Source organism: Rosa chinensis, chromosome 4, assembly GCF_002994745.2.
Source record: "Rosa chinensis cultivar Old Blush chromosome 4, RchiOBHm-V2, whole genome shotgun sequence".
In the NCBI taxonomy this organism is placed as follows: Eukaryota; Viridiplantae; Streptophyta; class Magnoliopsida; order Rosales; family Rosaceae; genus Rosa; species Rosa chinensis.
The window spans coordinates 46936325-46963463 of record NC_037091.1 but is presented as its reverse complement, the minus strand read 5'-3'; the positions used below and the strand labels follow the sequence as shown (position 1 = coordinate 46963463).

Genomic DNA, 27139 nt, shown 5'->3' with positions numbered 1-27139 from the left:
TCTTCATCAAGTTCATGAACATATTTTACTACTTCAATGGATCGCACATCAACATGAAAAATATTCGATATTCGGATAACCAATAGTTCTCTAGAATTTCGTTCGGATTTTTGTGGGAAACAAGCATTAATTACATTGGTTGTTAAGTATGGAGATAATTTTCGGTTATGCATTCTCTGATAGACTTTATCGTCATTCCTTCTAATTATTCTATTCCAAAGTGTTTTTTTATCTTGGGAGCTTTTTTTTTAATTCAGTTAGGTCATGTTGTGGTCATACCTATAGTTCAACCTTCTATGGTCGCGCACTGATAATGTCTATCTCTAGTGGCGATGGCATTGATAGTATATTGATTAAGTTCTTAACTTTTTCCGTTGGTTTTGCCGTTTTGGTAATAATGTCGTGGGCTTGGTTGGTTTTACTGGCTCTTATTTTGGGGATTTGATATTCTTTCCGTGAATATTGTTACTAATTTAGACTCCTTAGTATGGTGGTTATAAAGGCCCTGGTGAAGTAGAGAATTGTTTGCAAAAGAGAACTTTTAACTTGGTTACTGGATAAATTTCTCAACAATCCAACTCATCAATGTTATGTAGAGTCAAAATTGATTATAATTCGCAGTGATGCATAATAATTCTCTCTTCACCAACACATGACCATAAACAGTATATCACAACACCGATCATCCCACAATATCGGTCAAATTGATTACATGTTTAAGATAATATAATTTACTATATATTACCACGATTTTTGAAGATTTACCGTATTTGGAGCCAGAGCAAGTTAGATTGGGGTATAGAGCAGTAAGCACGGTAGAAGGGGGTGAGGCATTGTATTTTTCAGACCCAAAGCTTTGGGAGTCTGGGTGCTAATGCTATAGGAGAGACCGAAAACTCATGTTAGTTTTTTTTAGCCAATGTTTCTTTATCTAAACCGTGTGTCAACGAAACTCCTTGACTTTACTAATATCGATATTAGTTAAGCAAATTCTCCTGAAATTGGTTAAATTTTTGGACTACCACAAAAGCCCTTTGGTTAACAGTGTAACTATAAAAAAAATAATAATAATAATAAATATTGACAAAACAATAAACTACATTTACAAAATCTAACTTACATTGGTGAAGTGGAAACACTTTCTATTTTCCCTATTTATTTATTTTTTCTTTTAATTAGCTTTAAACCTTATCTCTACAATTAAATAAAAAAAGGTCAATTGACACACGCGGAACGAACGGCAGTGGAAGTGTTCTACAATTTTTTGGGTGCGGCTATTGTCACCCTCTCATTTTCTTTAATCACTGTACTTGGTCATCACATCTTACACTTTAATTTCAATATTAAATTTAATTATCTGACTATTTCTTTTTTTCAAAAATATCCTTATATGACATATGTAATTAACAAAAATCTCTCATTTATGTATACCAATTAAAAAGCTAAAATATATTTAAGTTTTCTAACAAAATTATAATCTTATTTATTTCAATTTTATAATTTTCTCTTTCAATTGTAATGTTCATTTATTTCAATCCATATCAAAATATTAGTAAGTTAACAACTGTGAGCAATAAAGAAGAAAATCATTTTTATTTTTTTTCGTGTTTTAAATCTTTACTTTTGGTGTCCACAAAGGGCATTACAGAGATTTTAATGAAATTAATACTAATAATTTTATGAATTAAAGAAGAAACAAAAAGACAAAAAAGAAAAATAATAAGAAATTCATATTTGAGTGAAGAAGATGAAAATTAATGTCATCTAATAAGAAATTAAATAGTCTTTATATTTAATTAATTGATTATGTTTTTAAGTTTCCTTACAAGTTTAGATTTTAGTACTTATTAGTCATTTTGCAAGGGATTCAAGGTGATTGAAAAGCTAATATTCTAGTTGGTAATCATCAGGTACCCTGCTTATAATACTGACATTACCAAATTATAAAGTTTGGGTAGCATTTGTGATCATGTCTCTTTCTTTACATCACCCACATTGCTTTTCCTTAGCAATGTTTTATCACAACTTCCCGCAAGGTTCAAGGAGTACCGCCAACCTTAGGTAAGTTTCGAATTGCTAATTATCCATAGTTCAAATATTTGTCACTAATACAAGCGGCTAACCAAATCCTAATATACAGCTATGAATTCAGTTACGCCTTCCACTGATAGATGATGGATGAATGTTGAACCCTGACAATTATCCTAAAAACATTTGGAAGGAACACTACGAAATAACTCTAGCATCATGCTTCTCAAATACAGCATATCTGAGGTTTCAAAACCCCCCCACTACAAAATATTCTTCAATTCAACGTCTACAATCATCTCCTCCTCTTTCCCTACACACAAAAAAGGACACAATTTAGTTATTAATCACCGCCACAACTTATTGGGATTAAATGTATAAACAGAGAGCAATTAGACAAGAGAAACATAGTTAACATACCGTGCTAACATAATCGTCCATAGTTAATTGCTTCCTCTTCTTCAAAGAAGAGGGGCTCTCAGTTGGCTGCCTCCCCGTACCACGCTTTGATGGTGTCATGTTCTGAAACAAAACATGTAACAAGACATTTACCAATTTGGAAGTACTTATATCAGTTATATGTATCATAATGATTTGAAGTTAAATTGGCACTAAACAATGACAAGGAAAAAAAAAAACAAATGTGCATAAAATTGATGCATGAAGCAGAGATCAAACCTTAGCAAGCTTCTTCTCTTTGCGAGCTTGTCTCTCCCTTTCATCAACTTCTTGGTTCTCTTTCTCCACCAATCGAATTAATGTATCACACCTCCTAGCAAGTTCCTGAGTTGTGCGCGACTTCACAAACCAATCAAAACGAAACAAAGGTGACGTGCGAAATGCTGCTTTCAACTCATCCCAGTTTCCATACCCAAGCTTGTGAACCATGCATATCTGCATCGAGTAGGGACATGAATACTAGAGATATTGAAAACAATGCAAATTTCAGCAGTATGAATGACATAGAAGCCAGAAAGCTGTTTTCAAACTGTACCATGAAACGGTCACATTCTTCATTGTACAACTTTCCCTTGTTCTGACCATAAAGGATCTTCAGTTCTAGCCATGGATTCTTGTAACGATCCAACTTCTTCCCAATAGCTTTCATTATCTCATCCTTACGAGAGATTCTAGCCTCTCCTCTTTCAATGTTCTTAATGATCCTATCATAATCTGAAAGCATCAAGGGAGTTAATTGTTTAGATTAATTATTTCATAGAAAAAGCTACAAAAATCTAGAAACAGTATATTTAACAGTCATCTGTAAAAGCAAACAAGAGTATATACATTGTATTGTACACATATAGGTACTACAGATTACCGACCCAATGTCTTCTCAATTCAGTAGCATCTCAAATGAAAACCAACTCAAGTATTTGGACCATCTAGCTTAAGACTAACCTAGCTCGCTCAGATCTCTCAAGGTCGGGGTAGAAGAGGCTTAAAGAGGGTGCTTGATTAACAAGAGCTTCAATATGAATCACAAATCAGAATAAGCATCTAATGGGTAGTAGGCCTGAGCAACACCGGTCATATGAGATCAGGTCATAGATTCCAAAGGTCAAGCCAGAAAACCAAATTCAAACTTCTATTGCATACATTGACTCAAGGAATTTAAACCAAGAAATAAACTAAATACTCATAAACATTTTTACTTTCAATAAACTACAATCCTTACTTATTTGCTTTAATTGAATACAACTTACCATTTAATTCCTTGTATCTCTCTTTGAAAACCTTAGCATATCTTTCAACTTCCTCCTCTGTTTTCCCGTCCATCTCAGCAACAATGCTTTGTATGTCACTTCGCCCATACTTCTCACAGGCCCTGATGAAGGTATTGAAATCTCTTCTACTCCACGAAGAGAATCCCTAAAATCCAACAATAATCAAACTCAATAAAGAAACCCGAGATGAGCCGTATATCTGTAACATCTCTTTTCTATAAGACATCTACATCTATATTTTACTTACGTCTTCTAATAGACGTTCCTTTTCTTCCAGCTCTTCAGCAGTCAATGGATCTCCAACTTCTAAACATTCAAGACAAAGTTAGCAGAAATAATAGCAAAAAACACATTAGCAAATGTTCCATAGGGAAAACAATAGATACCTTCTGGTTCATCCACTTCTATAGTCGTGTCTTTCAACTGATTCTTCTGATGATTTTGCTGAGAATTTTAATTAAAAAAAAATTCAGACAAATGATTTGCAGATGTACACACTCTCGGACCATAAATCAGAAAGGAAAGGAGTAGAGTTCAATTATACACACCATGAGGTAGCGTACTTCCTTTTCATACAGCTCACTCAGCCTTTGTGTGTTGAAAAATTGAAAATCATGTCTGAAGACAAGACAGCAAATACGTGAGAAATATTCAAGAAGAGATGACAGAGCACAGATAACAATCAACAAGAAACCAGCATCAAGAGGTGCTTACAATTGAGGCATGCGTGGAATTCGAGGCTCTTTGGGTTTTGCTGGAGCACCTTGGCGCATTGTTTGCTTAAAGTATTCTGATTCTGAGTAACTAATAGTGAAATAACAAAAAATCATATTTAGACTATGATACAAAATTCATGCACAACAAGGAGGCCGACAGATATAACACTTACTTGCGCTTCCGCTCTCTTTTTGGTGGTTCAATCCAGTTTTCACTAACAATCTTCTTGAAGTCAAACTTCTCATCCTTCATCAGGTCAAAAGAGTAAAATTACAAAAAAAGGAACACATAAATGAGCAGTAAATCACAAATATGAGTCATAAAGCTATAGTAAGCTGATAATGCACAAGAATAACTACTAAAACTCATACAAATATGGGTCTCTACCTTCTCATCATCAAAGTCATACAATTCAGCAGCTGCAGAAACAGCACCAATATTAGAAATGTTGAAGTTCTGGTTAACACAATGTCTAATGCAATACCGAAAATATGAAAAGTTGAATTAAACCAAAACACAAGAACTTTTCATTGTTGATAAACGTACTATCATCCATCTTAAATTTAATCGCATCCTCAGTAAATTTCTTCATCTTTGCATCAAGCTCAGCAGTTGCCTCTTCTCCTTTCGCAATGATTCTATCAATGTCCTCATCGGTAATTGTGCTGTCCTTGGAACTAAAAACCATTTCAGCACCAAACCTCACCATTTGAAGTAGCTCATCTTTATTAACAGCTGCATCAAAAAAGATAAAAATAAAGGAATTAAATTTTGAATCAACGGCTCATGTTAAAAGGATAGATCTCTCAGAAGTTTTGTTGCTTACTTTTTTGCTCAGCTAATCGTCCTTGTTGAATCACCAAAGCATCAAGGGCAAGCTTTTTATAAGCCCTCTCAATCACTTTTTCCTCAATGGTATACTGTTTGAAAATAATAGAAATGAGAAATTAGGTTACGCCAACACTGCATAGCTTGAAATGTATCATGTCAGAACACATTCATACCTCAGTGCAGAACCGGAACACTTGAACTTCTTTCTTCTGACCAATCCTGTGAGCACGATCTTGTGCTTGCAAATCAACTTGAGGGTTCCTATAACATGTGCAAAGCATTATCAGGGCAACCATCGCTAACTAAAGAAACTGAGGAATATGCTCACCAACCACTATCAAACGAAACAGGTATAGACATGCAGACAGAACAACAGTCGCTATCACTGAAAAGAAACTAGTGAGAATGCTCACCAGTCACTATCATAAAGAATAACGACATCTGCAGTAGCAAGATTGATACCAAGTCCTCCAGCTCTGGTTGATAGCAAGAATACAAATTTCTCACTTCCAGGCTTATTGAAGGCATCGATGGAAGCATCACGGTCTTCACCACCAGTATTTCCATCAATCCGACAATAAAGGTATCCTTTAAACATTAAATAATCTTCGAGAATATCTAGCAGCCTTGTCATCTGATATTAAACCAAGAACCATAAACACAATTCAGATACGATATTCCTGAGCTTGCATAACAGCCCTGTAGCATAAATGATTACAAGCATTTACATAGTTTCATAACATATAAACAGACTGATACTAACCTGTGAAAATATTAAGACCCTAGAATCACGCTCTTTTAACTTTGGAAGTAACTTGTCCAAAAGCACCATTTTACCTGCAATGAAAAATAAACAAAGATGAGTTCAATGATCACAATCAAACAATAAGTATCAACGAATTCAATGGCCTGCAACATGTTGATTACCAGCATTTGTGATAAGATGGTCTCCAGTTGTATAAGGAGGCCCAGGCTCAGCACCTTGGAAGAGATATGGATGATTACAGCATTTACGAAGCTGCATAGCTATATTCAGAAGCCGCTTACGTTCTCCACCAGCATTAACAACTTCAAGATCTTTCTGCAGTAAAGCCTTATAGTACTGTTTCTGCATTTGTGACATGCCTACCTTGAGTATTGTTTCTTTTTTTGGAGGTAAACCTTTCTCAACATCTGACTTCAACCTTCGGAGAAGGAATGGCCGGAGGACCTTAAAAATACATAAATGCAGGTAAGATATTGCAGTGATAACAGCAGGAACAACGATACTCAACAGCTAAAAAGAATTTACGCCTACCTTGTGAAGCTGTTGAACAACCTCCTGCTGGTCATTTTCACCAGATATTTGAAACCATTCATCAAAAGTTTCAGCAGAACTAAATATCTCTGGCAGAAGAAAGTTAAGCAGAGACCATAGTTCATGAAGATTATTCTGCAAGTTAAAATGCAGGAAGAAAACATCAGACATCTTATAATAAACCTAATATTGGACAAGAAATATTGCTTTAACTCCAAAACTATCAAAACAGTGAACTCAAGTTACCCTCCAAATAAGTATATCCAGCATTTTTCTTCGTTCTTTTTTAAATATATCCAGGAAAATAAACATATTTAAAGCGGAGTTCAAGATAAGAAAGATTTAAACACACCATCAAATTAAACAGACTCTATATTAGCTTAGAAATCAAACTGATATCACAATCATACCTGAAGTGGTGTGCCCGTGATTAGAAGGCGGTAGTTGGTATTATACAGCCTCATTGTTTTCGAAAGAAGTGAATTCTCATTCTTGATTCGATGGGCTTCATCAATGATTATATAACGCCAGCTGAAACGGCGTAAGCAAGACTTCTCTTTGATGGCCATTTCAAAACTTGTAACACAAACATCAAACTTCCCAGCAACCAGCAATTCCTCCCGTATATGCTTCTGCAAGATTAAAAAGTAGTGAATAACTGAGCACAGTATAATCCAAATAAAGAATTCACTAATACCAACCAATTAGAATGACTTACTCTTTCATCAGGATTACCAAGAAACTTCACAGCACGCAAAATGGGACAGAAACGCCGAATCTCATTCATCCAGTTTCCAAGGGTTGACTTTGGAGCCACAACCATATGAGGGCCAGTTATTCCTCTGAATTCATGCAGGTAACCCAACAAGGATATGGTTTGCAAAGTTTTACCAAGACCCTGGTGACATGGAACAGAACTCGTTTATCTCACTACCGCTTATCAAAATAAAGTAACTCATGTAATAAAACAACCAAATGAATGATAAAGAACCAACTGTGAGACATTACAACTAACAAACAAAACATCAGTACATAGTTCAACACAAACAGAACAGAACTGTCAATCCTAAGAGCCACCACTTAGTGCTTACCATCTCATCTGCAAGGATTCCATTTATGCCATTTTCATAGAGGCGTATGAGCCAGTTTAATCCAGCAAGTTGGTAATCCCTCATCTTCCCCTGAATACCTGCACAAGGGGAAAAAAGAAAACAATTGTCAAATTTCAAGCCACACTTAATCAACAAAGTGAGTCATCTACAAAAAAAAAAAGCCATTGTGGAAACTTTAAAAACTATATATCCAAGCAAAACAAATAAACTAAATAAATTTAAGGAAAATCTCTCACAGGAAGGTTGCGTCAATAGCCGTGTCGTTCCGGTCCCAGATAAACCATCTTCTTCCTCTTTTAGGCATTCTTCATCCTCTTCCTCTTCAGTCTTTTTTGAAGCATGGCGCCCCCTGAGTATGGATAAATGGGAAAAAGCAAAGCAAGTGCATTTCAATCTAACGCACTCATGCAGTTAAATGCAACCAATTAACGAATTTTGTCCTATTCATAATAGCAATTATAACGCAAAATTTTGGTTTTTATTTGTTTCACTTTCTCAAGTGTAATAAAGTGGAAGCATAATAATCGACGACCCAACTCACTACCGATTTGGTATAGGCATGACTTCAAGGGATCAAACATACCTTCCCTTCACCTTCTTCAGGGATGCAGACGGGTCACCTTTGGCAAAATGGGCAAACAACTCCGTTTGCTGCAGAAGATATTGCAACCGACCCTTCCCTCGATTGTTCTGCCATCAAACCAAAACCAATTAGCTCCACCACCATATATTATAGACTACAAATAGTGAGTAACAATTAAAATAGCCACCATATGAAACCATTAAATATACTAACCATGTCAGCATCCACAGCTGCATTTTGTGCATCCAATATTTCCTGAATCTTTTGTTTCTTCATTTGTTCCATGCGTTTAAGCCTGGCCTTCTCGCGTTTGCTCACTTCAGCATTGCTTTCATTACCTCCATCCTGCAAGTCAACCGGCAAAACAGAGTATAAGGGATGGCAAAGTGAACCCAAAAATGCTTTGACGATTACTACAGGAAACCTCAAACAATTAAACAGTGCAAACGAATTTAACAATACCAAATGTTAAATGAATTCCTTATAAAACTGTTAAAACCAACCCAAAATACCACCCTGGCCTTTTCTATGAGAAACAGAAATCATTGAGAAAAATAATGCAGGAAGAAAGCTGCAGCCTAAAAAATACAAGCAAAAAACAAGAAACAAAGGCAACAATAACCACACTAGAAACTCTTAAGAGACTAGACAACTGCATCTCTCCAATTAAAAGCAATAAAAAAAGATAGCAAAAGTCCATAATAAGCTAAGAACCGAACCTTCGTTCACAGATTAAATGTCTAGAATTTACAAGAACAAAAAAAATCCCTAAAGACTCCTAAACATTATCTAATTGAGCTACTAAAGACATGCGCATGCCCCAACCACATAAACTTGGCCTTTTTCACTAACCAAACAAGGTGACTGCACAAATCAACAAGCTTTTCTTCTCCTCTGCTCAGTTCTAGCTTCCGAAAACGGAACATGCAGAAAAAATCAGTCAAAAAACCCCAAGTCCTTGCATTTTCCAATCTCCCTCGCTATTACAACAGGCAAACCTAACCAATCCCTAAACCACGACTCCCGAACGCAACAAACTCCACAAAATACAAAAGGAAACAACTCTAGGGCACACAAATGCCGACATCTAAGCTCAGATCCAACCAAAACAAACCGGATTCTCTCAAAATCGAAACTATACCTCTTCTTCAAAGTCATCGTCGTTCTCGACCGGCGCGGCCTCGTCATCGGAGCCTCGGGAGTTGTCCTCGGCGGCGTCCTCGTCGTCGGAGTCGGCGGGCCGAGCGACGGCCTCGAGCTCCTCCTCGTCCTCTTCCTCGTTGATCGGCTCCTCCTCCTCGGAATTGGATAGGGCTTCGTCGGAAGAGACCTGGGGCTTCGGGGCTCGCGCCATGGATCCCGAGATCGAGGGTTTGGTTTAGGGAAAGAAGCGACTGAGATAGATAGTCGACACAAAATTATAACTAGGGGAAAATTGTGGGAGACTGCTTTCGCTTCGGGGTATTTATAATTATATTGAAAGCCGTTGGATTAGAAAAAGGTAAGATGTGCGGCTTAGAAACGTCAGGTGGAAATATGAGAATTTCCCGCCAATAATAGGGAAATGTGAATTCCCGCCCATTGGCTGGTTACATTTAACACTTCAGATTGAGAGATCTTGATTTCTACTGAAACGTAAAAGAGACCTTTGCTTTGTTTGTGGCTTGTTTTTTTGTTCGGAACATGAATGAAAACAAGTTAAAAGTTATTCACCTGTAATTGAAATAACGGAAATTGGAATGTATGTTCGTTAATGATTGCAGATATGACAAGTTATTTATTTGGTGAGATTGTAACGCCTTGATTTGCATGTTGCCAAATGTAAATGCCGCAGACTTTTAGAATTACAAGATAGGTGAGGCCAAAATAATAACCTAGAGATACAAAAAGGAATATAAACTAAACAGTTAAATAAGTCAGGAGCACTTTCTATAATTGTAAAACCAGAGTTTAGATGAAAACATCTTGGACATGTCTCGTTGGCCTGATGCGTCAGCGCGCTTCCAGAAGGTAGAGAATCGTCCCGAGAATCAAGATTAGCTATGGCCTTTGTTGAACAGAGAGCGATTTCTGGTTCGTTGAATCCGGTTTTGAGTAAGTGATTCAGCCTGAATTTGCTCTATCAAAAGAATTGGAGATGCTAGATCTTTTAATCACGTTGCAAGCTTTCTGACTCCCAAAACGGATATTGTGAAAGCTTTCCGAGTATAAGGACATGCTAGAAAAGAAGCTCCATCCAGGTGGAGAAATAGCCCAATTCATAGAATATGGCTAGTCCACTTTGACTCATAAAGATGTATATGGATCAGCTTCCACTGATCTAGACCCAGCTCATAGAGCATGCTCAGACACCTACACCGGGCCATTTCTAGCTGAAAAGGAATCCTCCTTTCAATCTCAAGTCTGCAAGCAACTGTTGCATCCACCATGATTGCTATCCTGAGCATCCCAAACCTATGTGGCACCAAACAACTTTTCTCCGTTTTATAGGCTTTATCATATTGAATTGTAAGAGCTTAGGGGATACTTTCAAAATGACTCTCGAGGTTCAGGGCTTACTTCATACTCGCTTATATGAGGACGCTTACTAAAGGGAATTCAAAAAAAGGGACTTAAAATCTTTCTATTCCCCTGGCACTATCAATGGCTCTGGCTCACCTCTACTAGAGAACTATAAATTCTGGCCTGCAAGAGAAAGAAGCTCGTCCGGACCTCTTTCTTCATTTGGCCCACTAAAAAAGGAAACTGCAAACACTGACATTGCTACAAGCAACCAATAGATAGAGACAATGGGAATAACCGAACCACTACAAAATGCCAGTACCATGCAACTGCTTCAAAGCCAACGTGATGCTCCTTAGTCAGATGACCAAGATATTGGTGAATACCACATATGATCAAGAAAAGAGTACCTTAGTTGCTACCCTATTAAATTACAAACCAGACAAATCATTTATCATATCTACTATTGACAGATGTTTAAGTGATTTGCAAAGGAGCCTATTGAGACTTGAAGTGACGCATAAATAACCGTTATAATGTTGATCTCATGACTTGCTTGCCCTCATAAAGTGCCTTTTTCTACCGCTGGGCCTTATCTACTCCTACCTCAGAGACATAAGGTTTGTACTTTTATTTGCACTAGGTTTTAGTGATGCCTTCGGAACAATAGTGTCAAGATGACGTGGTCGCATTTCTATGGAGCGTTGCGCAACGGACATTGAGTAGCGGCGGCTATGCTCAGACCCCCTTGAGCAGGTTAGCGGTGGCTAAGATCAGTTTGGGCTAATCCCTTTGGCTTTGGACTCTACCCCTCGGTGACTGTAGGCTATTTGTTTTTAGATAGTCTTTAGCTAGATTTTTTGATGGGCCTTTTAGGTGTGCACTTTGCTAGGGCTACTTTCGGGTTAATGTATTTGTGTTGGATTTGGGCTCTTGGCCTCTAACTCAGATTGTAGATGCTTATGGGGAATTCCCCTCTACGTGCGGTGGTCTTGAAAGTTTTAAGAATAAATTAGGTTGCGAATTTGGCATGGTCCGGTTCTTCTCCTGATAGTGTTATGTTCTCCTAGTACTTGGCTTTCGATTGCTATCAAAGGCATTTTTACGTAGGGTTCTAGGTTCTAAGGCTCTCAGCAATAACTCATTTCTGATGGGTGTTGAGTCACAAATTACTTATGCATTTTTACCCCAAATTATATAAATTAATTTGTCTTCCATGCTATTTTACCCTCTTTAATTAATTTCCTTTTCTTTTTAGGGAACCATGCATTGAGAAGAAAATGATCATTTGATGCTTGAAATGTGAAGAATTGAAGCAAGGAGAAGAAGCCATGTGGTTGAGGGCAAATCCCCAACCAAGAGGTTGGAGGTTTATGGCTTTCCGAGTTTATTTTTGTTAGCAATTGGTGGGTGGCTAGGGCGACTCCTCTAATTAGAATACACCACGTCATCGAAGTGGGTCCTCTTTGGCCACCTCAACATGCACAGCTGACTAGGCTACTCCATATCATTGCTAAGTCATAAAATTATGGGTCCTATTTGTGTTACGTTAACACATAACAGTCAAATTGACATAGTGGATAACGTTTGAACTAGACTTATCAAACTAATAAGTATGAGAGTATTCTTGACTAAATTGGAAAATCATGGACTAACATAATTTTCGGTCATAAGTTCCAGTGCATAAACTGAATTTAGTCAACATAGATAAATACACACACACACACACATATGGTTGCTATTTTCTTTATTTATTACAACCTTTGATTTTGGGTCATTCTTCTTGTTTGTAGGAACGGCACGAGATTGGCGCCATTAACAAAAGAAAAAATTTCAGAGGGATGAAGGTCTTAGAAGACGTGTTTCTGCGTTTTCAGCTGGTTGGCACATGGGAAAATCTGTAAAAATGAATACCAATTATCTTAGTGAATTAATTTTGAAAGAGTGAAAGAAAAAGAAGCATGCAAAATATGTAATCTTAAACTTTTTATTTTCTTTCTTTCTTTAAGTGTAGTAATTGACTTGAATGTCACTATTTGTAATTCTTTCCGTTGGCGTTACAAAATGCACGCAGAGAGTTGATGACACACACTATTTGTCACATTAAATGAACTTGGAGAAAGATTTTTTGCATAAGGTATTCATTATGATCTACAATATTTATGTTCATTTTATTGCATGCATTTTCAATAATCACAACAATTTACTTTATCATTATTATTATTATTTTTTTTTTATAATTTGAAATATGAGCTAGGAGGCGAAAACATCATTAACATAACAACTTTTTAGTTAAGGTATTGTAAATTTCATTTATAATATCATTATGTATACCTGTTATCTTTCTGTTATGTCATTGCTATATCAAAGCAAATTGAGGAACCAATAGAGCACTCTTTACTAGTTGGTGCTTGTTAGAATACATGTACTTTAGAGATTTCTGATATCATTTCGGGAAATACTCTAGATGCTTATTGTAATCAGGGGTTTAGGCTCTATTTCCCCCTTGTATTCAACCGTTTCATTAATCGAGATTTGAGGGCAGCCGCACCAGCTATTTATTCAAAAAAAAAAAATCCTGTATACCTGATATCAAATTAATTATGTGATTTTGCCAATTTTGGCAACGGTTCTACATCAACCATATTAATAGCATAATATTGAGGTGATTATAGAATGAGTTAATTTGTGTGGTTTTTTTTATTATTTTTTTTATCAGAGAAAATATTCATTTAACTTTTGACAATAACTTACAAACAAGGATTTTCTAGTGGCCTCATTAAACCCAAGCTAAACAAGTCCTTGAGAAGAGTACCACACTCCAAACTTAAGACTATCTATCGTTTGCAATTGATGACGTGAGCCAATCTGGTGTCATTTGCCACCAATAATTAGCAAATGTTAAAGATGCCTTCACCACACAATGGGCGGGCTTATTACAAATTATAGGAACATAAGTCCAACTACAAGAGGTAAACAGACTAACAAGATGTCCTGCTTCATCAAGCAAAGCCCCATCATGACTGAAATCTTCTCCTTGTTCTGAGAGTGCCGTAATGACGTTTTTTGCATCACCTTCCACCACCAAATGAGTAGCCCCTGCTTGGACACAGAACTAAAGCCCATTTACTAAAGCCATTATCTCACGAGCATGAGGTGTTGGTGTACCAATTCCAGGAACTGCTAACACACCAACACACTCCTTAATCTCATTCCTACATACCACCCCCGTCCAGAAGCAACCATTCAAAGCTTCAATTGCCGCGTCGAAATTCAACTTCCAATACCCAGCAGGTGGAGCAACCCAGCGTTGATTGTAACCTATATATTCCAACCCAACTCCAGCTTCCAATTTGTTCCCACTTGTCCTTGTTCCTGCCTTATAAAACTCCAACCAAGAAACAGCTTTATCCAATAATTCAACAACTTGCATCCCCCTCTGACCATGTAGCTTTTTGTTTATATTATGCCACAAATTCCACGCCACCACTCCAAACCATTCCAATTCTTCTTCTTTGACCACAGGAGCAACATGACAAAACAAATCTAAAAAAATCCTTTCCTTCCATACCTTGCACACATCTGTTAGAAGAGTAAGCTTCCATACCTCTCTGGCCTCATTGCATTCCCATAAACAATGCTCCTCCTTATGTCTACAATTCAGACACCTAGCTTCATGAATAATCTGACGATTAGTCAGAGTCAAAGCACAAGGTAATGAAGGTATGTAGAAACCCATTACACGCTCTCCAAAAAAAGAGTTTTACTTTACTTGGTAGCTTCAACTTCCATAATTAGAGTAGGGGTGTTGCAGTAAGCAAATTGTCTAACTTGATGGCAGGTACTTCACTTAATAGACACCTTTAACTATAAAGTGAAAACCAAAGATGCTACCTTATATATTATTCTTTTTTTTTGTTCTTAATTTGTAGTTTGGGCAATGAGTGTTGACTAATGGATGACTAAGGTGGAGATAATTGGAGCACGTGAGCTTTATTGTACATAATGTATATATACATACGTATATAGAAATCTCTTTCAAAACATTAAGGGGGGGGTGTATTATATTTGGATTTGTGCAGACTTTTTTTAATTGACAGACTTTTTGAAAAGTCCACAGACTATTTAAAAAATTGATATACTGCTATTGATTTCTTAAAACCATTGATTTTAGCAACAGACTTTTTATTCATTCTTGAAAATCCATATACTTTATTATGAATGGCTTCTATAGATTTTCTAGTAAATAAAAATAAAAAAACAAAGAACACAACCAATGCAATCCAAATGCAAAGCAAGATAATAACTCGTTGCCTATTCAATGTCAAGTATCTTCTAGTAGAACTTGACTCTCAAATTAATGATTATTACTCTGTCTAGCTAGTTTGTTCTCATTCTAATCTCTCAATCAACTTAAAGATACAGTATAGATCACTTGATGTTTATGGTTAATTATTCTCATCAATTTTGTTTTCACCTATTAACATATATTATAAAAATATTGATCAATGTCTTGATCTATAATCAATTATAATCAATCAATCGAAATTCAATTGTTCAAGCTTTCCTTGAACAATGATATAAATTCAAATCAATGAGAATAATTAAGGGCTAAATACTAGTTAGTACCCTGTGATTTAGGTCCAAAATCAATTCAGTCCCTAGACTTCTAATTTCATCAAAAACACCCTTGCACTTTCAATTTTGATCTAATAGGTCTAATTCGTTAATATTCTGTTATGGGTTCAAGTTGTAGTTGGATTATTTGTTGAAAAACTATTTATTTTTAGTAGTAGGACTCACTCCTAAATTGACTATGCAGATCACCTCGACACCACATCATAAACCATAGGCCATATATGAGCCACATTAACAAATTAAATAACTCAATTGTCGGAAAACTAACAAATTAGACCTATTAGATCAAAATTGAAAGTGCAGAGGTGTTTTTGATGAAATTAGAAGTTCAGGGACTGAATTGATTTTGGACCTAAACCACATGGTAGTAATCTGTATTTAGCCCAATAATTAATTAATAAGACAAAACCTAGTATTTCATAGCAACACTATTCAAGGTTTTAGGGGTAGACCACAATATTTGGGTCTTAGGGTTTCATAAATCATTTTTTATTGCAAATTAGGGTTCCAAGTATCACAATTGAACAAAAAAAAAATCACATTCAACAACTACAGTGAACATGTTAAGTATCAAAAAATATTGATATCATGAAAGATTAGAGAAAAGATAAGAAGAAACAAGAAAGAGAGACGATAAATAAACAATCTCTTTGCGCGCAGGGAGAAAACTTTGATAGATTTAAAAAAAAAAAAAAAAAAAGTCTTTGATAGACTTTTTCAAATCTTTGGTCTTGTGGCTAGAAAATTATTGGAATTTGGTATGTATAGTTAACACTACAAAGTCCATGATTATCCTTGATTGGAATGTATGAATGAAATTTTGAATACCTCTAAACTTTTATTCATATTTAAAAGTCTTAATTGAATACTCTTAGATTTTGGTGGAATTCATAAAGTCTTTAAAAATCCTAATCGAATATCCCAAGACTTTCATGGACTGTTGAAAGTCTATATTGAATACACCCAGACTTTTAAATTCCATAGATTTCTTAAAAAGTTCTACTAATTCCATATACAATACACCCCCCTAAGTATTTGTTTTATGTTATTTAAGAAATTGCACAATAAGTAGACTTAAAGGCGTGATGGTGTAGCCTTTCATTGAATTCTAGTTATTAAAATTTTATATATTTGTATATATCAACGTACTTTTATTATTATTATTGTTATTGTTATTATTATTTTTTACTAATACATTGCTAAAGGTATATACACCTAGTTTATAATGTTTGCACGTGGCAAGAGTTATGTTATGTACAACAAGAAAATTATATTGCACGCATGATTGACATATCAAGAAAAGAAGAACAATTTACACATATAAAATGCGTTTTACAAAAAAAGTAAAATTCGCACACGCACTTGCAGGAAAGCTCATATTATTATGTTTCTGTAAAATACAAGAGTAGATAGAGATTGACAAAAAAAATGAAAAAAATAACTATTTTACTTTAAAGACGAATAATCTTTTAATATAAATACGTTATTAACACTAAAGAAAATCCACAGTAATAGTCGAAATCCTAAAATCCTATTTTAGGTCATCCCGACATAAATACATGTATTCGGATATGCGCGGGTGGGGTAGACTTAGCAATCACAAGAGCCAAGGCAAAGCTCGATAGGGATTCCCGGACGGATAGATTGACAACGACAACGACAACGACACTTCTCGGATATGCGTGAGCATAGTCAGCATACAATGCCATACATCACCCTGACAAATTTCCCTGGCCAAATAAGTAAGGATTAAATTCTGTTTACTACCCTGCACTTTCAAGGGTTCGTCAGTTTAGTCCCTGCACTTCTAATTTAATCAAAAAAGTCCTCGCACTCTCTAATTTCATCAAATCGATCCACTTCCTCACAATTCCGTCAATTTCCTCTGTCTAGGAGCTGACGTGTCCGGACGCCTCTGATGTGTCAGATTTGTGGGACCTTCCCACATGAAAAATTCCCAAGCTACCCCTTCAATCTCCCTCCCCTTTTCCACCCGGAGCAGCCTAATTCCCAACATCAGAATCAAAGTTTTTTTCCTTCTATTTTGCAGCTTCAGGATTTCTGTTCAGAGAGAACTCGAGGAGAGAGGAACTAGAACTGGGTTTCTCTCTTTCCTCCACTAGTTGGTATCCAGGCATAACCTTGCATCACCTCCACCACCATCGTGCTCAGTGGCCTCCGACGATCCACCGGCAGCTTCTCCATCATCGGGGTATGCCCGAACGTAACCCACGCGCTGCCGCCATAAGCACCCAGAAATCTTCTCTGGGCACCCACGACCCCTGCTTTCTTCTCCGGTCTTCTCGTCGAAGCAGTCCTCAAGTGACCAATCCTTAATCGCTTCGTTTTCTTTTTTCGTTCACAACAAAAAAATCCCAGTCGTCTCTTCAGCCTTTGAGCTCCTCTGAGCTCAGTGCTTCCCCCACTCTACAACCATAAGTGGCGCCAAGGCCATCAGCCTCGAGGAGATCAAAACAAGTCCGTCGATCTGGTATACAACACACTCTCTCTCTCTTTCTTTCTCTTTCTCTCTAACTCTGCCGCATGCGTTTGGTTTGCTCAGAAGAAAACAAAACCAAACATCTTGAGAATTTTGGAGTTGACGCGTGGGCAGCACAGGAGCTCGATCCGGAGTCGAGGAGTTGGGGGAGAGATCGGAAATCTTCGACCAGAGCTTGGCGAATGCAATGGTCGGGTCGATGGAAATGATCAGGGCCTCGCCGCCGAAGTAGCGGAGCTTCCCAGATGGTGGCCGGCGGTGGATTGCGCTGTTGGAGCTGCAAACGATATTGAGCTTCTTAGGCTGGGTGTGGTTGGTAATGAGCTTCCGATTTGGATTTGGGAAGAATGAAATTTTGATTTGGGAGGAGATCTATATCTTTGGTTTTGATTTTCATCTTGGATTTACATGCATCTTGATTTGAATTTGGTTCATATTTGGTTTTTCTGCATCTTAGTTGAATCTAGAGGACTCATCTCAACCAAATTGGGTAAATTCGCACACCCAAATACTTAAATTTTCTGGGTTTGCTATGAGCATGATCTTTGGCCGCGAGGGAGGACATTAATGAGAGGTTGAAGAATGAACCCATACCCAACACCCCTCTTGTTTATCAGTCTCTCTCTCATCTTCTCCTGCCATGTTCATCGGTGAAGGAGGTGAGGAACCATAACCAAGAGCTGAGAAGAAGAAGAAGAGCTCTGAAAGGGGAAGGAGGGAGATTAGAGGGGTAGCTTGGGAATTTTGCATGTGGGAAGGTCCCACAAATCTGACGCATCAGACGGCGTCCGGACACGTCAGCACCTAAACAGAGGAAATTGACGGAATTGTGAGGAAATGGGTCGATTTGATGAAATTGGAGAGTGCGAGGACTTTTTTGATGAAATTAGAAGTGCAGGGACTAAACTGACGAACCCTTGAAAGTACAGGGTAGTAAACAGAATTTAATCCAATAAGTAATTATGCCAATTGATTTCATCAGAGGATCATAACTAGTCCAACTCAAGGTCGGAGGATGGCCGGCGAAGATCGATGGAGCAAAGCTTAAGCTTGAGCAAGCTATAAATACAAGCACCACCGCCACCGCCACCGCCACTGCCGTCATAAGAAAATTCATCACCAGTCTATCCTCCTTCACACACGTCATCACTATACCAGATCTCCAACTAGCTAGCATTTATATTGTTAGTGTGTCGGCTTGTAGAATGAATGTACGTGGCATTAATTGTGTATGTAGCTTATATATATAGCCGAGATGACACGAACCATATATTCATGGATACGTCCGATAGAGTCTAACTAGCTAGGTGTCCAAGATGTAGAATAAAATCTGGTTTCATGATTTGTTGATGTAGAACGGTTAGCGAGAGCAATCGAAGAACAGTTAGATCGTGCAAAAAAGGAGGAAAACTCAAGTTACTATTGCAACTTTCGCATTCGGTGTCCGATTCGAACGTGCCATAGCTATCCAGAAAGGGAATCGCGCCAGAAACAAAACTCATGGCTATGATGTGTGGTTTTTTTGGGCTTCGGGGTCGTTTAGGGCCTCAAAACTGCAATTTACTGTTTTTCAGAATTTTTGGTTTCCTAGTTTGTTTTGGATTTGTTTTATTTTTACCCGTGGGTTTTCGGGTTTCATTGTTAGTTGCCCTAGGATTTCTTTTCTCATATAAGCAGCCTTAAGCAGCTGAGAACCTATCTATTATCTTTTATCAATCAAATAGGTAATTTTCTTTTTTATCTCTAGTGGACTCCAGAACACTTTGTTTAGGTTTATTGCTTGTAAACCTAGGTTACTGTTCTGACTGCGTCATTTGTCTTCCCTGCCTTATAATAAATATTTAAGTTCTCATCAATTGAAGGGTCTTGATCTAAAGGAGGGTTTTGAATGTAGTAATTCAGAAAAATAAAAAAGTAAATAAATCATGGAAGTCTTGGAGGTCACTTTGCTTAAAGCAGCGCTATGGAAAGATATATATGCTTCTTGATCGATGTAGGGATGACATCAAATGGCAGGGGTGACTTGAGGATGGTGGCATTTGAATATCATGGATACGTACTCATATCCATAGACATTTGGTATGTGTTTTAAAGTTTAGAATCTTAATGCTCGGTTCACCAAAGTTGCCTATATGTTCCGACATGCTAAGGATGCCCCAAAACACATGAACATCTTGCTTCAATTAAACGCTTCATTTTTATTCTTAGAATCTCGTAGCTTACACAAACAAGATTAACTACAACAGCACAAATCATAAAAAAAAAAGTTGATCATCGAAGAACTAAAGAGTATAAGGGGTCGTGGCATTATTACATACATATCTTGCTAGCTAGCTTCTACTAGACATAGAAACTGGCAGAAGAAGCAAGGCAGGCTAGTACAACATGATCACACAATTATATGCAGCTACAGAAAAAACGACCATCCATCCTCTTTATTTAATCATACAGACTAGCTGGAGCTAATTAGCCAGCGATTGATTGATCGCCGATTCCTCGTGATCACTAAGTTTTCGATGTCTGCATGTACTTAGGGTTTTCAGCAATCCGTACGACAAATACCAACGCACCACCCGAAAACAGGAGGCATGCAAGAACATCCTTGATGACAGTCCCAGTTCTACGAGGCACGGCTCGCCCTGCAGCGCTTCCGGATTGATTCGGAATGTTACCTCGCCTCAGCAATATGTTGGCGTTGGCGAGGCCATGGATCTCGCAGTGGGCGGCAGAGACGCCTAGAAGAGCAAAGCTGATCAACAACTACAAGGTTGCCAGGAGCACCGCCACCATCGCCGCCATCAAGGGTAGATTTGCCATTACCTTCTTGTTCATCCCCTTATCGGTCGACCGATCTCTAGCTGTCTGGTATGGTCGTCTTCTAAGTTCCTAGCCAGCTAGCCAGCTCGGCTGTGGTACTGATCAATACTACCGGTAAAACTTTAAAGACACTTGGTGGCCGGGATTGAACTATTGAAAGTATATATACACTACATTTACGCGGCCTTGGAATTGAAGAGGTCTGCATGTACGAAGGTTAGAAGAAATTAGATCGACCAATCGACCATGCATGCTTACAACGCATGCACTGCTACTAGCTAACTTGAGCGTTGCATGGAAGTGTGTGTACATAGTATACTAGTTGGAAAACACGTACGTATTTGGCTTCATTTTCATGTTCATTGTCATGAAGACTTCTTCTTCTTCTTCTTCTTTTTTTCCAAAATGTTTCATGAAGACTTTCGCAAAATGGTTATTCTTTAGGTTATGCATAATACTTTAATTGCAGGACACTATATATATGAACAAAATGTGTCCAGATTGACATTTTAGGTGTCAATAACAATTCCATGCATACTATATATATATAGTTATATGTATATAGTATATGAATAAAAAGAGGCTTTTGTTTGGCAAAGTATACTCCCCCTATATATTACTTTTAGACATTGTATAATTGACATGTAATATCTTCACTTCACATCACCGATCTATCCATACATCATACCTAGCAAGTGACAAGTCTTGCTTTACGACATACAGTACCATCCTAGTTGATTTCTTGTTCTTGGCTGGAACCCCCCGAATCATGTGCTTCAAGGTCAGGGAACTCGGAACAGTTGGAGCCAATTACCTAGTTGCTAATTAACTCGAGGCTTGGAAGTCGATACTTACATTCTCGATTTTAAAAGTAATAAAGTTCGATTTCATTTACATCAACCAAGAACTAAAAAAACTATAACTCTGTCCATTTGTACAAATAACCCCTACGAGTTAACTGAAAAAAGTCTATAGTTGGTGCTTGGTCGTTGACATGACTTCACTCATATTTTCGCCCCCCACAATCTACCATTCTCACACGTTCTTCTGCCTCATGGTTCAATGAGAGGGACTTGTATTGGTAATTTACAGAATATCCCACTGGAATATGTTTTTGGCACGACACGACGTCGTTCCAAGAAAACGAGCTTGGACGCATCTGACCGCGACCCAAACCCAATCCAATAACAACATCAGCACGTCAGCCGGACCCGCCACGAAGACTAAACTTACCATAATACCCCCCAACCCCCACTACCCGACGCCTCATCCACAAAGCTACAATTTAACGGTAAAGGAACAGCGGGAAAGAGGGTAGTTTCGGAACTCCGCAAAAACTAAGGCTCCTTCTTCCCAACTAACTTATTTGAAACTCTCGTTTTCTTTCTTTCCTCCTTTATTGGACGGTCACGGTCTCATTCCGCCGCTAGAGCCCCCTAAACGGTGCGTTTCCGGTCACACCCGTCGTGCAGTTGTCGGAGCCCCGAAGCCGGCCGGGCGAGTGGGTCGTTCTGGGTCCGGTTTTTTTCACTAATTAGTGGTGAATTGTGCCCTAAAGTTTCAATCTTTGCTGCAAGAATTTGAGAATTTGGGGCAGATCATGGAGAGAAGGAGATGGTTGCTATTGCTGGCAGTACTTGCGTGCCTGTTTGGTTGTTCTGCCGGGAGAGGTAAAACTTCAATTTCCTGCACTAAAAGTTTCTTACTTTTCTATATTGAAGTAAGTTGGGACAATTTACATTGAAATTGTAATTTTTTGGACTTGAAGAGATACTGTAATTGAGTAAATGGACATTAGGTATGGGAGTAATTGCGTGCTTGTTTGCTTTCTCAGCTGGGAGAGGGAAAATTTCAATTTCCTGCAGTAAAAGTTTCCTACTTTGGTTTACAATGAAATTGTAATTGGTTAGAGAAGTTTTGGTTTGAAGAGACATAATGGGCAAGGTTCAGTAGTGTAATACACTAATACTGTAATCGATAGATTAGGTGTAATAGCAACTGCAGCATGGGTGGTGTTGTTGGGTCTACCTAACTATAATTTGCTTGAAGGATTAGCCCGAAACTTGAAAGGTGATAACATTCACTTAGGAGAAGAGAGGTGCGGCGTGTTTAAAATTATAGCAATGCAAGTTGTTTAGGGTAATTGCTCTTTCTGAGATTTTGAGCAGAATGGCTTTGGATGTGGTTGAGTTAGTAGCGGTGTGAATATAGATTCAATCATTTGGAACAAGGATCCTTGTTGTTTTTGTTGAACTTATGGATGCATGTTTAACAGGGAATTTTTATTTCTTAATGCAGAACTGAGATTCAAGCACAAGATTCATAACCATAGCCCCGTCTACAATCACACTCTTGCTACAATATTGGTTCGGTATGCTTCTACGGTAAGTTTCATTGAATTTCTGTTTTTGGGACTGTTTACTGGTATTTTGTTTATATGCGTATCACCATGTTCATTGTAAATGCATACGATATTCTTTTCATTTGTAATTTCACATTTTCCTGGAGTGCTGTATACGTGACACTTAGAAAGGCTAGTTTTGGGGAGTATTTAATCTGTCTTCTTAAATGGGAATGAAACTAAAGACATTTACTGGATTGTATGTTCAGATTTGATTCACTAGTATGTAGCCGCTATATGTTCAGTAGCAATTGTAATTATTCTTCTATCTTGTAGGTGTATTTGTCAGATTTGACAGAGCTGTTTTCTTGGACATGCGACGAATGTAATGGCTTGATCAAGGTACTCAGATTTAGATTATAATATATAGTTCTTATATCTAAAAGTTGTGGACCTTAATCCTTCTTTAAATGGAAACAGGATTTTCAAATGATAGAGCTGATTGTTGACATCCAGCATTGCTTACAGGTGCAATTTCATACTTCCCTCTTGTTTATATTGTTATTGTTCATATCTTAGCTGCCACATTTTGACATTATCATTACTTATCCAGGCATATGTTGGAGTCGCAACAGATCCTAATGCCATTATAATTGCCTTTAGAGGAACTCAGGAACACAGGTAGGCTACTCTTATGTCTTTCCCTTGCTTGATTTTTATTTTAATCTTCTAATTTTTTTAATTTCATTATTGTTGAGCCGTAATTATTGTCTGGCCAGTAGAAGTGGGCATCCTGATTAGTTCTGTGCTGGTCAATTGTGCAGTCAAACTACATTTTATCTGTCTTCTATAGAACTTAGCGGCAATTTTACATTTCTATTTGTTGTGGGGTTTTCCTCTAATTATATGCATCTCCATGGGCAATCTATCTAAACTGTTCTTTTACTAGTGTTGTTTGTTGATTAATACTTGATTTTATGCGTGCAGCATACAGAATTGGATTGAAGACTTATTTTGGAAGCAACTTGATATAGATTACCCCGGCATGCCTGATGCAATGGTACTAATTGCAGTGAAGTTTCTCCTCTTTGCCTGCTAGAATGTGAGGTTTCGGTTCTCATTTTTTTGCGTTGTTTCAGGTGCACCATGGGTTTTACAGCGCTTACCACAACACCACCATACGCCCTGGAATTCTAAATGCTGTTGCAAGAGCGAAAGAGTTTTACGGAGATATTGGGATCATAGTGACAGGGCATTCAATGGGAGGGGCAATGGCTTCATTTTGTGCTCTTGATTTAAGGGTAATCATAACTAAGCCAGTCTCCATCATATGTCATCTTGTGTATATTTTTTAGTGTTAGTCCATTTTATTTTCATTCTTCAATGCATGATGTCATGAGGTTTTGCATAACTATTGATTGGGGAATCGGGCTCAATTTGTCTTGGTTTTCTGGGAGGGGAGTGGACTGGGTGTCAGATGTCTTTGCTGGAGTAGTTTGTGGGCACAACCTGATGGTATATACTATGATAACTTGTGACAATTCATCAGACAAAAGTTAAGTTGTCATATTTTAGTTGGCAGGTATACTGAAGACCTGTTAGACGTGGTATGCAATAGCTGTAGTAACGCTTGAGTAGTATAGTTATCTTATCCTGCCAGAGCCAGTCATATGTTATGTCAATGCGTTATTACTATAGGCCTCAATGAAAATATACTCTGTGTTTTTCGGTTTTACTGATCAAGATATTTCCATGTGTCAAACAAATTTCTTGAATGGTGTACAAGAGTGAACTTATAACAGAAGCCTACCTGACTTGAAGTTTGAATGTGTAATTTGCATTTTAGTGCTTGTTGGTTTTGTTGTTACTGATACTCATGTTATTTTATTGAATAATTGTAATTTGGACCGGAAGCATGTTCTTCAAGGCAGTGACATAGTAATGAAGGATAATTTTTCTCTTTTCTTTTTGTATTTTGAATTCCCAGGTCAATCAAAAAGAGAACAATGTTCAAGTTATGACATTTGGACAACCTCGTATCGGTAATGCAATCTTTGCTACTTACTATAGCAAACTTGTGCCAAAAAGTATACGAATAACAAATGGAAATGATGTTGTGCCTCATTTGCCTCCATACTATACTCACTTTCCTCAGAAGACATACCACCACTTCCCAAGAGAGGTATTCTTTTAGCCCACACTGGTGGATTACTTCTGTATTTACTTTTGAACTTTTGATATCTCTTTGAGCTGTTAATGTTTTGGACTCCTTAATCATATCCTATCAGTTATTTCTGAATAATTTTACGTTATAAGTAAACCAATAATGACAATTTATGCTTTGTTCCCCCTTCATTACATTGCTTATCTTCCACTTTGCTTTTAGTTAATTTGTTTCTGGGCTGGTAATTGCTGGCATGCTAATCTTTTTCAAGCTCTTTTCCTGTTTGTTTCTGAATACTCCCTAGTCTACCTTTTCAAACATACTTTTCACACAATTCTCATTAGTCTGCATGTGTCCTCCAGAATCAACAGGGGTTACATTATACCTGTGTTGTGTCAGGTTGACACTTTAAAGATGAGTTTAGTAGATATGTTGATGGACTGTTGTACATGCCTGGTGCACCCAATGTTATATATGGTGCATTCCTCTACAAGTCAAGAGAAGAAATATTTCTGGTTTAACAGAATAGATTATACCTTTTAACCATGCTACATTAACTGCTGTTGTGATTGCACATTCTCAGTATATCATCTCTGTAAAATTTTTGAATGGGGGGAGAGGATTAATGAATATGACTTCCAAACATACATATGCACATGGGCACTTGTAATTGAATCCTTCTTTTATCTGTACCCCTTGAGATCTCAATCTTGGAACTTTAAACATGCATGTTTATGATCATATTGTGGAAAGTTTCTGTCTTTTTGGACCCTTGAGAGAGCCTTGGTCTTATTGTAGGTGTGGCTTTATAACATTGGATTGGGAAGTCTTGTTTATAAGGTTGAGAAAATATGTGATGCCTCTGGCGAGGACCCAACATGCAGCAGGTAATCCATCTTTTGCCGTGTGATATCATTGAGAGATATTGTCTCAGTTTTCTTTTTCTTCATACTCTGATACATAATGGCTAGCTTGATCAGTCTTGGAAGACAAATATACAAAAGTTGGAAATTACAATGTTATTGTCGGTTTAGATGTTACAAGTTTTTGAGACATTGGTGCAGGTCAGTGAAAGGGAATAGCATTTCAGACCATTTAGTTTATTTTGGTGTCGATTTAATGGCCAAGACATGGAGACCGTGCAAAATTGTGATGGGTCCTGGTTTACTGGAGCATGGAAGAACAGATCTGGAAGGAAATTTTGTACTGTCCAGAGATCTTGCAACTCCTGTTCTCAAATTGAAAACACGGCCAGATGCCCGCGGAAAGCCTCTGTAGAATTTTAACTGTGAGAGATGTGTCCTGAAAGAGAAGCTGTGCCATTTTTATGCTTAGAGCTTTTTTGTTTTAAGAAAAGCGGTAGCAATGAAGATGGAGGCTTTAGTGTACATATTAATCTGTACGTGTACATCTTCATTCTTTGGAATATCAATGCTGAGGCCGAGGCTGAGGCTGTGTACTTGTGTAAATAATGAATAATCTGATACGTGTGAATTTCTCTATACTATTATGTCTACTATAATTAAAAGGGTCAATTTCCGTTCTGACCCCAAATTCATAGACAGCCCGAATGCTATAAGGAGCCTGTAAATGACACTCCCTTAAAATGGGTTTGATCATTTAACCAACAAAGGTTTCTCCTTTTTCTACGATTACAATCAACCAACTAAATTGATGATTCAGTGCCGTAGTATTTTTCTGGCCAAACTTTCTTCTTTGGTCTGTTGCCAGTTTTCAGGTTTGATTTCTGATTACTGATCTTAAAGCATGTTAGACAAAAAAGAAAAGAAAAGAAAGAACAACAATATCAGAATCACAATCGCACTTGGATTGGTAAAAAGTAAGGGTGGGTTTTGCCTAGTAAGAGAACACAATTCTGTTT

The 27139-nt window shown here is 37.5% G+C and overlaps 2 protein-coding genes across 2 annotated transcripts; one reads left to right on the top strand and one right to left on the bottom strand.

Annotated features, from left to right (window-relative positions):
• Positions 1-1941: 1941 nt before the first annotated feature.
• LOC112197562 (ISWI chromatin-remodeling complex ATPase CHR11) lies at positions 1942-9734 on the bottom strand. Its single transcript, XM_024338293.2, has 25 exons — positions 9437-9734; positions 8509-8640; positions 8296-8402; positions 7949-8061; positions 7692-7789; positions 7319-7498; positions 7011-7232; positions 6601-6735; positions 6231-6513; positions 6067-6140; positions 5717-5937; positions 5477-5564; positions 5299-5392; positions 5019-5207; positions 4860-4891; positions 4645-4718; positions 4470-4559; positions 4304-4373; positions 4142-4199; positions 4003-4061; positions 3735-3900; positions 3023-3201; positions 2707-2922; positions 2449-2550; positions 1942-2341 (listed from the first exon to the last, which is right to left on the bottom strand). Exons 1-25 carry the CDS (start codon positions 9647-9649, stop codon positions 2324-2326), a joined length of 3213 nt encoding a protein of 1070 aa, XP_024194061.1. The 5' UTR covers positions 9650-9734; the 3' UTR covers positions 1942-2323.
• Positions 9735-22085: 12351 nt separating this feature from the next.
• On the top strand, positions 22086-26815 carry LOC112200093 (lipase). Its single transcript, XM_024341109.2, has 10 exons — positions 22086-22422; positions 23051-23136; positions 23430-23495; positions 23574-23621; positions 23707-23774; positions 24081-24153; positions 24233-24394; positions 25081-25275; positions 26056-26144; positions 26322-26815. The coding sequence occupies exons 1-10, from the start codon at positions 22353-22355 to the stop codon at positions 26533-26535; spliced, it is 1071 nt and encodes a 356-aa protein (XP_024196877.1). The 5' UTR covers positions 22086-22352; the 3' UTR covers positions 26536-26815.
• Positions 26816-27139: the final 324 nt, after the last annotated feature.